General features: G+C 36.0%; 1 protein-coding gene across 1 annotated transcript in view; it reads left to right on the top strand.

Moving 5' to 3' along the window:
- LOC104468951 (propionyl-CoA carboxylase alpha chain, mitochondrial-like) overlaps window positions 1-10,718 on the top strand; it is a gene marked incomplete at both ends in the record, with an annotated part of 48,178 nt that overhangs the window by 24,107 nt on the left and 13,353 nt on the right. The window contains 2 exons of the mRNA XM_010083246.1: window positions 543-611; window positions 1,448-1,523. Coding sequence (XP_010081548.1) covers window positions 543-611; window positions 1,448-1,523 — 145 coding nt within the window. The remainder of the gene's footprint in view (window positions 1-542; window positions 612-1,447; window positions 1,524-10,718) is intronic.

Here is a 10,718-nt window from a genome sequence, read left to right as displayed (position 1 = left end):
GCTGAATGCTCCCTACTTGTATTCCTACTGGAGCCCTCGGAATGGCTGTAGCAGAACATGGGGGTTGTGATTACATACAAATGCAGAAAGGATGTGATTATAAGGCGCATCCTTCATGCCAGGTGTCAATCAGAAGAAAATTAAAATTGTGTTTTATTACAGGGATTAAATTGGAATTGGGTATCTTCAGAGATGAAGTTTTAGGGTGTGTAACACAACCTAAATTGTTAGATCAAATTTAGTGTGTTTACTTGTGCATTCTAGGAGAACAAAAGAGAATTTTGACTATCAACTGAAGATTGCAGTCGTGTTTTCTTTTAAAGGAGAGAAGTATTTTTCCTGAGGGAGGAAGAACCTCCCCTTCCCCCCTCTCAGCTTCTCTGAAAACAAATAATTTTTCTAGTTCTTCAAAGAGAAAAAAATGTGTGTGATAAGCTTCATGGGTGTTGTGTTTTAAGCCTGCCAGGTCGATTTGATCTCATGTTGAAATTTTTTTTTTTCCAATGTTGATTTTTTCTTTTTTTGCTTCTTATTTTTTAAAGGTACGTGTTGACAGTGGCATACAACAAGGAAGTGATATTAGCATTTATTATGATCCCATGATCTCAAAAGTGAGTTGATGAGTATTTTTCAATATTCTAAAGGTATGAAACACTAATTTTATACACAGATCTTTTAAAGGAGGGAGAGTATATTGAAGGATTGGTAGATCAGTTTTTTAAAGGTGCTAGGCATGACATGTCTCAAGGGAATACGAAAGAAGTGAAGGAAGATGTGGAGTAGAGGAAATTTAGTGTCACTTCTAAAGCAGATTTTTTTTATATTTTGGAACTGTAGTTATTTGTCTTGCATTTTCTGATTATTAAAAGGATTCTGATTTAAACAGAAGCCATTACTTTCAGACTAAGGTGCTACCAATCTATCTTTTTTTAATGTAACCTAGCCAGAACTAAAACATCAATAATTCTGGCATCCAGAAAGAAGCAGTGAAAGAAATGGTTGGTAGTGGCTCTTAGTGTTAGTTCTCATTAATCAGTAACATATTAGTAAAATGCAAATATGACAGTACAGTAAGATTTCAGTTGTCAAAAAAATTCACACTTAAATCTTAGAAGTCAGTTGGGCATTAGAAGTTGGAGAGTCGACTAGATATTGAACCTCTGTGATCATTTTCTGTGTGCTTAAAGAAGAAGGTGCTTGTTTAGATGCTTTAAGTTTTATGAAGGAAATGTGATTGGCCTTTTTTCATTGAATGGGTTAAGAGATCTTAGTTCTTGCTTGATGTTTTACAGAGCCTCTGAAGCACAGATACAGTAATATGTGAGAAATGTTTTTGTGACTGCAGAAGTTCTACAAACTAATTTCATTTTAAATGCTAGTCAGAGTCTAGAGACAAACATTATCTCATTTCTAGGTAACTTAAATGCTTTTTTTTTTTTTTTTTTAGCTGATTACCTATGGCTCTAATAGAGCTGAAGCACTGAAAAGAATGGAAGAGGCTTTGGACAATTACGTAATCCGAGGTAACTATAGAAATTTGGGTTCCTAGTGTGATAGGCTGCCATCTATTTCCAGAAAACAGCTTGAAAATGTAGTAATTAGCAAAATGAGTAAAGTTCCGTCTTCTTAAGTGCAAATTAAAACAGGAAAAGCTTGTGTTAATTAAGCTGTGAAGATACATCAAATCTAAAGAGACTTCATTTTTTTCCTCCATTGTTTTTACTTGATGATTTTCAGATAAATATTTAAATCACTTCCTTAAACTCATACAAGTGTTCGTAAATGGTTGAATCTAATTCATTTATTATGTTGTGGAGGAAAAAAAAGGCCACTACAGTGTAAGAAATTTAAAGTAGTTGCTATTTTATAGCAGTTTAATACATTGATTATGTATTAAACATATGCAGTATTTGATTGTGTATGTATATTTCTTATTTTCAAGGTAATTGTTTAAGTTTGGGCAAATACAGGTGTAGGCTGATGATCAGAATGTGTTTCATCTCCTGCTGACTGACTGCCTACGGGAAGTAGCTGTTCGAGCCTTTCCAGGCAGCAGGGGTGAATCGACCATGACCACTTTAACTTCTTTTAAGTTTTAGAGAGGGAAGCCATGGTTTGTGTAGGAGAAATCTTTAGATCTTCCTCAGTGTCTTGTGAAAAAATAGGAAGGAAAACTCATAGGAGAGGGAAAAAAGTTAATTTTTTTAATCCTTTCTTTTCCTGAGGATGATTAGAAAAGGGAACTATAATGTGGAAAAATTTTTTTTCCCCTTCAGTGTACGGTAGTTTGGGAGAGTAATTTTTTTTCATTACTAGTCAGTGTACTTGAAGAACCGGGGCAGGTTGAAGGAAACTGTTGGAGGATTTGTTGCTTTTGTTCCTTGTTTTGGTTGCTGGACAGGTTATTTCATGGTTTGAGATGGAAAAAAAGACTTGGAACACTTATTTAATTCCTCCTCTGAATGGCTGGTAGGAGGAGCAGGAGGGACCTTGTATAGCAGACAATCATATGAGCGTTTCTGTAAAACTTGGTTTGGATTTAAGGCTGTCTGCTGAATACTACAGATGCCATGTCAGACTAGAAAGATTTATCTGTCTGGGGAAAGCATCCCTCTACCAGAGTGTAGCTAGATAGGTGGTAGGATTAGCCACTGTAAAGGAACTGCATAACTCTAAAGTGGTTTTGTACTAGTGCAACTTGAGCCATTAGACTATTGCAGTACAATGTGCTGATGTAAACCCCTGCTGTATTATCAGCTGAGTGAATTTATATGAGAGAGAAATTTGTACCACTATAGCTAGTGTGATGAGGTGGGGTTTGGTTTTTATTGTTTATTTTTAATGGAGACAGACTCTGGATTCAAACTCTCTTTGAATTAATAAGAGATTATGCTAGAAGGATTACAGTTAATGAGAATATTGGAACTGTGTGTGGAGCATGGTCTTTTATTATGTGTTATAATATGGGTTAGAACCTTACTATTTGTTCTTAGGTGTTTTACATAGATGTGTATGTATCTAATAACAGTTTCACAGATATATAAATACTTACAAAGAATGACATCTTCCATATGAAAATTACTAATTTGCATTCTTGATTTTTTGCAGTCTTTTTTTACTATGCATGTATGCCTTTAAGGGTTGATACCTGATATCTCTGTAGTATTTCTACCTGTGGAAAAGCTCTTCATCTATTAAAAACATTGAAAGAGGTAATAAATGAATAATTGGGGGAATGCATTTTTAAAAAGTATTACAAAGGAGAAATTTTAATTTACTTCAAGTTTCAAAAGTAGGTGAATTTCCAGAAGACTTTTTTATTTGCGGTGAGCAGTGGTTTCCATTTGAAAACCAACAGGATTTTTGTGTAGTTTTACAGAGCTGGTAGTTTCTTCCCGGGGTTTATTTAAAACATAACATTCATGGATATTAAAGTATTTCTTCTCTTGCATAGTGTGAATGATGTTTGATAGTGCAGTTTATAGAAACTCTCCTATCTGTAATGTTCTGAACTGCATTGACATGTACAGAACTTCTTGTTCAGAGTTATCTTTAGTAAGCTCAAGTAAGCCCAACAGATGATGCAGAAATAGTAATACTGGTATTTAAATGGACAAAAATAATTAAACATCAGAAAAGTAAAAGCAATTTCATTCAGGTTTTTTTTCTAAAACGATTGTGTGTATTTTTCCTTTAAAATATTAGGTGCCATGTAAAACAATATTAAAACACCTTGGTCTTATGTGAAAATGCCTTATGTGAAGTCTTCTCCATAACTGAATCGTTATTAGTAGTAAAAGAGTAGATATTTTTACCTAGTTTTGAAGTTACTTGGTTTTGTATTTGAATAGTTAGCCTGTATATAACTATTTGAAGATCACCGTAGTCTTCCTGAATACTGTGCTTCATATTCCTATTTCTGAACAACCCCCCTAAATTTACTTGGAAACAGTTTTTATGTTTGCTTTGTGTTTTAGAGAGTGTATTTTTTCCCTGTAATAAATGAGTCTCCTGAGTTACAAAGCAATTTTAGCTAAGCATTACCAGCTAAAGTCAGTATGATTTGTACTGATAATATACACTGTGAGACTTGTGATTTAAATTCCCAAGAACTGCAACATTTCTGTAAACAAAAGTGCTCATTCACTCACATAGGGTGGAAATGGGATGGGATGACTGGGTAACAGGTCAAGGACTGTCTAATGGGTAGCTTAGGGACTGCTAATGGAAGATGGAGTCTTTCCCATCACTTCAGTGTCACTAGTTCAAAGCAGGCAAAAGTTGGTAAGGACTTTTAGTCACTAATATTTTCATGGTTGCTTGCTGACCTGCATGAAATCCGTGGTCTCTATCCAGTTCATAGAAGACAAATGTCCTCTTGGAACAAATGCCACCATGTAGTGTCATTCATGGCAGTCCCAACAGAGAATCCGTAGACTGAAGTAGCACAGTGACCCTCCAGGAGGTGACTCATCCAGGCTGGGGTGAGGCATGCTGACAGCGTGAAGTGCAAGGACTTACTCTGCTGTTCCTTGTCTACTGGCTGTATGAGCAGACATTCAGTTTCTACTGCTATGGCTTTAAGATATCAGAGAGTTACCCACTCCCTTTTAGCTGTATTCCACTTACAGAGAACAAATCCTCAGACTGCGGTCTTCATTGACTTGTTTTCTAGGACCAGATAGTACCTGGCCTTGAATCCATGGTTCGACTGTCCCTCCCAGTTAAATCTGTGTGACAATATCAGGAAGGAAACGAAATTCATTATTTTTTCAAAAAATCTAATCTAATACTTGCAAAGAAAGCAAAATTATGCAAAATTTGAGTAAATAATATTTTAAGCAAACAAAACTGCATCAGATACTGCCTTATAAGAGCAGTCTCTTGATTATAAATGCTGAATAAATTGAATTGTGATATTTGTAAAAATGCTATGCTCTGAAAATGCCTATTGCCTTAACGTTTTATTACATTTTGGGCTGGTGACTACACACTGAAATAAGAAATTCTACAATCTATTTGTTGGTAGATGCTAACAATGCGACTAACTCAAAATATATTCAGAGTGGTCATGGGAATGTCATCTGCATCTTATTTCCTGTGCAATATCTACAGTGTTATTGATGGGAGCAGGTGTAAGTTTAGGATAGCACTTCTTTGAGTGGTGGATTAGATTAAATGATCTCCTAAGGTCCTTTACAGTCTAAATTATTCTGATAGGAACTGACTCCTCCATTGATAACTGCTCTGAATTAGAAATCTCAGTTGAGGCTTCTGAATGAGGAAGGGTCTAGTTAAGTAACACTTTTATCGATGGATCTTCCCTTATAGTTCAGGGATAATTAATGTTCAAGGTCTAAACCAGATTTGTCTCAAGCAGATACACTTTTCATTTTATCCAGCAGTTACTGGAGAATTTGTGAATACTGAAAAATTCAAGACATAGGTCAAGCATAGAGCCACTGTTGCTCATCAAGATGAGGCATCAGTTATTTCCTGTGAGTTTGCACTGTTGTTTGCAGTTCATTTTTCTCTTGTTTTATGCCACTTTTCTTCAGAAACTTAAGGTTTTGTTTCTTCTTCTTAATCTGAACAACAGAATTAGGGTATTGGAAGCATGTCTTTCAATGTGTCTACTGTATGTGCAAACATGATGTGCAATTTCCCTCTTCTCAGTTTCTCTTAAGATTTTATCATGTGTTTGTCGTATAATTTATAGGCTGAATAATCTGTTCAGTTAAAGGCATGTATGAAACCCAGTATGAAATTCTGGGAAGTTTGTGTATGAAAATTTCTTTTTATCTATGTAAATAAAAGGACATATTTAAGCAGCACATAGAACTGATCATCAGTTCACCAGATGTCTGATTGGGCAGATAGCTCATATCCTTCAGTGCAGAGATTCCCGTAATCTTTCCTTCGACCTGTCTTTGCTTTTTATCTTCCCTGCTGATTCAAATAGAAAGCAGTAATGTAAAATTAATGGTCTTTGTATAAAACCAACCGTTATCTGTGGAGATGCTGCTTGCTATGGGGAGACAGGAATGTAGTAGACCATTTGGAAGACAGAAGAGTGGAAGAAGGAGTGTCTGAGGAAGGAATAAGCAGCAGACAGTGCAAGGAGTAGAAGTGAGGGGGGAAATAAAGGAGCCACCAACCAGGGGGGATCTTCCAGCATGGGGTAAAAGAGCAATCATAGATAAGAAAATGGAGAAGTGGTAAATAAGTGTGGTGTTTGAGGGGATTTGGAAAATAGAAGTTGACTCTGATATGAATGGAGACCTGCCAGAACAGTGGTAGCAGAAACTGTTGTCTTGAGTTTTGACAGCTGTAAACACACTATTTGGGAGGAAAAAAGAGTACTGTGCTTAGTGTGGTGGAGAAGGCCTTGGCTTTTAAAGGAACAGCACCCAACAAAACCAACCTACTTTAATTTTAGTATTTTGTCATATATTTCAAATAAATTAATTTTCAGGTACCAAGGTTTTCACAATAAATGTTAATTAAATTCAAATGACAACAATTGATGAATGATTTAGTCTTATATATATTAACTTAAAAGATACTTCTCAATGGCAGTGATACTTAAAGGTTTTGTACTCTCCTGTTTTCTAATCCTGTGAAGGTATGCAGGTGTGCTCGTTGGTATTGCAAACAAAACAAACTGTGTGTAAGCCAGTTTTTCTGCAAAAAGCATATAGTGTCTGTTTTAAAAAAAAAGATGTAAACAGGCCTCGTTTTCCTGGTTGTGCTTTAAAAAAGTCCTGCAACAGGTCATACAACTGGACTGTGGATTCTTCCTTTTGCATAGCAGAGGGAACAGGGGCTGGGAGTTCTGCAAGAGTCTCTGTGTTCTTTGACCCTTTGCAACAGGGACCAGCAGGTTCCGAAGCATGTCAGTGTGGAAACCGAAATTGGAGAAGGGAAAGCAACGAACTTAGTTCAAAACCACTGGAAGGGATCATTGCAGGATGCTTGGTAACATCAACTTGGAGCACACATGCTGGCAAGAGGGAAGATTCTCCTCTTCTAATTTTTCTCCTTAGGCCAGTTGCACCAGAGGGATTGGGCATGGCAGCTTGTCAGTGGAATGTTATGGCATGTAGTTTAGGAAGGATTATAGACTACTGCGATATGGAGGAGAAAGAGAGAAGGGCAATTGAAGTACAGGCTGATGAGGTAAAAGAGGAAGGCAATGTTGTTGGTGTAGGAGAAGGGAAATAAAATAAGGTACTTTTTTGTCAGAGGAGTTTTTTAATTAAGAAAAAAAGTTATGATAGTGAAAAACCACAGGAAATACAGTGTGCTGGGTTGAGGAGGCACTGAAAGACAAGTGCTGGTATTTCTGGTTATGCCCCTTAGATATAATGTTGTCCTAGTGTTCTGTTCCCCTTCTTTAGAGTAAAGGGGTGGCTGAAGAGAGGGTGATGGCAGAATGGCCATCCATTTTCTTTCACTTGTTCTTGACAAAGCCTGCTTAACTTCTGCTTCCAATTGTTCTACTGATTCAAGCATTCATACGTGTTTGCTACACCATAAATAATGGACTGCGTAATCATTTTAAGAGTTCAGAAGTGCATGCAGTACAAAAATCTAGTTTCAGTTTAAACTGATTTTTACAGTAGAATATTACCATATATTATCTGCTTTTTTCCACCCTTTTTTCCCCCCTTTATTCTGGCCTGTGAGTTCAGTGAGTTACAGACTTTAATATCTAAAAGAATTAATGTTTTAACTGAAATACATGTTCAGCTCTGAGGGTCAGTGGTATACTGATCCTATGTGAGAACTTCGTGTGAATGTTTGTATATTAAAATTACAAAGCTAAACAAGCCTTTCTTCTCACTTTTGGGATGGGACTTTGTATGCAGATAGCCTGCTCTGAAGTGAGTTGAAGCAAAACACAAGCTTTGAAAGACAATTAAACAGTTGAATGTTGAGGGCTTTAGGGAATATTATGGCAACTTTTGGAATTGCAGACATGGAGGCTAGCTGGGTAGTAACCATGGACTTTGAAAAGTTCATGTGTTGAAAATGGTGTTTTCATAATCTGTGCACATCTATGATAATGTTCTTGTTTTAAGAGGTGAGTAACACAGTGTTTCATAATGCTTAGCGCAGAGCATGGTTAATTTTTTTTTTTATTTTTTTGGTTAGAGAAATCAAATGGGATGCCTCCTAAACTTCATAGTATTTATTCTTCTTCAGCATTTAAATTGATTGGTGGTAATTTAACTTGCTGTTTTATAAAAAAAGAGAAACCTCTTGTACTGTACGCCACACGTTGTTTTTGCAATCAGTAAGTTAAAGTTGTTTCAATTCCACTTAGCACAATTTGAAATTATCAGCAAGTTAGGTATATTCAAGTGCTTATCTACAGAGAGGCACGTAGGACTCCAATTAAGTTTACACGGATAAATGCAGATTTGTGTTTGCAGATGTCAAGATGACAGAAGCTTAATACTGTAAAAAGGCTAATCAACACTGAATATGTTTAGTGTCAGTAAATATTTATAGTGAAAACATTGCCTATGGTTATGTGCCTTGGCATTCCAAGTCCTGATTTTTGGTGAGTAAAAATGTGATGGTATCCTGTTCATAAACCTGCTATAACATTTTTATTTTCTATAAAATTAACTTTGTCTTTTTTTTTTTTTCCTGTATGTTGTCTTGGGGAAGGCAGGTTAGGAGTTAGACTAGTTTGTAAATTAATGAAAAATTTGGTATATTTAGCAAGGTTTTAAGGTAGACATAATCCAGAGAATGAGGAAGGGAAGGAGACAAAGTAAAGAAACGGGCAGTATGGGGAGTAATTTCTTCTGATCATAATTTATTTTATTTTTCTTAATGAGACCTTCTTCAAATAGTGGTTACTAGTCAGCTCTGGTGACCAATGTGATTATTTAGTGTGCTCGTGTATTCATTAGGCAATAACTGCAATTTAACTGGAAAATTAATTGAACCTCAGGAATACACATTTGTTATATATAAAACATACAAGCATATATATATATTTTTTAATTTCATGAGATCTCTGGAAGTTAAATGCTAATCAGTTCTCTTTTAGAAATGTATTCTGGAAAATAGTGTGTAAAAATTGAAATCCAAGAAGTACATCTTAAATTGAGTTTCTACTGATGTAATATTGTATGAAGAATACAGACAAGTGCAATAAAAAAAAAGAAGTACAAGGAACATTGGTTATTATTTTTTATTATATTTTGACTTAGATAAAAGAAGAATGTAACTGCAGTTCTGCATCAGTCTTAACAGTGTAAAAAATAAATGATGCTGAAGTGAAATTTTGTTTTCTGGAGGGGAGACAAATTGGTATAGTTGAGAATTTTGTTTGTTGTTTGGAAATGTCGTGGCTTGTCAGGTTAATAAATGTGATTTTGTTCCTGGTAGACTGCAGACCTGGTCAAGGAAAAGAAAAATTCCCTGAAAACCTCTGCAACATAAATACAGTATACTTCAGTTTAGTGTCTAACTTTGCATGAAATAAGCACTGCCTGTTAGCCTCTGTTTGATCCTGTGAGAGTGTGGGGCTAATGTCTGGCCAGTGTTTTGGAAGCAGCAGGTAGTCAGGAGCAAGCTGCTCTAGGGGTCCATATTTCTGTAGCCTAGCAGTTACTCAAACACAGATGGAGACCTTATGAACTTTGACAGAGGTCACGCTAAATTGCAAATCTAAAACTTCTAGACTTCTGAAGGATTACACTGGTGCTTTTTTAAAGCCATGTGGTTGGGAACATCACTAAAGGTATCAACACAGTTTTGAGAAGTAGATCAACCGTGCAGTTATTACATGATCATTATTAATGATCATGGGGACTGATAAGGATAGCCTTTTGTGATACTCTGAAGGGAAACTGTTGCATATTAAATTTTAATTTGCATGTGTAAAGTACATATGTTGTATTGCTTCCCAAACACCTAGGCTTGTTTGCTCTATTGAGCTTGTTAAAGGAATTTTGGAGCTTAAAGCATTGCAGAATCCTCTGATGTTTCGGGTGCCTGTGAGTTGGAAATAATTAAGATACTCGTAGCATTTTTTTATTTCAGGTCTTTTGGGGCAGTTGGTTGAGACACCAAGCTCTGTCATCAGCCATCGTCTCACCAGGGATCTTATAGCAGTTCAGGAAAGAAAAACATGAGATGATCTGGTTACACATTGTAGCGTGTTTAAATCTTGGATTCAAAGTTGAGGAGCATTGAAGAGCTGCTCTTTTTTCTTCTAATTATAGTCCTGAAGCTGTACTTAATAGATAAAAATGTCTCTGATATTTCAACTTACTATTAAAATGGGGGGATTTTGTAGCAGCTAAAGAAAGACTTTGTTTCCAAGTTATAGTCATTTAGTATAAGATTTTAAATTTTTTTTTGTTTAGTGGAGATGCCATGTGAATTTCATTCAGTGTTTATGAAATCAGGGTCCATGAATGACAATCTAGGTCACAGGCAGGACGGAGGCTGACCCTCTTTTAATCAAATGGTTAAATTTTTGTCTTGTCATCATTAAACTGGTTGTGTAATGTGCTACTTAATGGCTCATGAACTAGTCTTTATGCTATGACTTCATGATTCAGTGAGACTGTCTGACTGTGTGTTGAAAGCGCTTTCACTGGTGGCCACACAGAGAGCTTGAAAATTCACACCAGCAGCAGACTGTAGGGGAAAAAAGCTTTGAAACTGTTTGAACTGGTCTGCATATAAAA

This window comes from Pterocles gutturalis, unplaced genomic scaffold (assembly GCF_000699245.1).
Source record: "Pterocles gutturalis isolate BGI_N339 unplaced genomic scaffold, ASM69924v1 scaffold27175, whole genome shotgun sequence".
NCBI classification, from domain to species: domain Eukaryota; kingdom Metazoa; phylum Chordata; class Aves; order Pterocliformes; family Pteroclidae; genus Pterocles; species Pterocles gutturalis.
The sequence above is the reverse complement of the archived record's forward strand: the minus strand, read 5'-3'. Positions and strand labels throughout refer to the sequence as shown.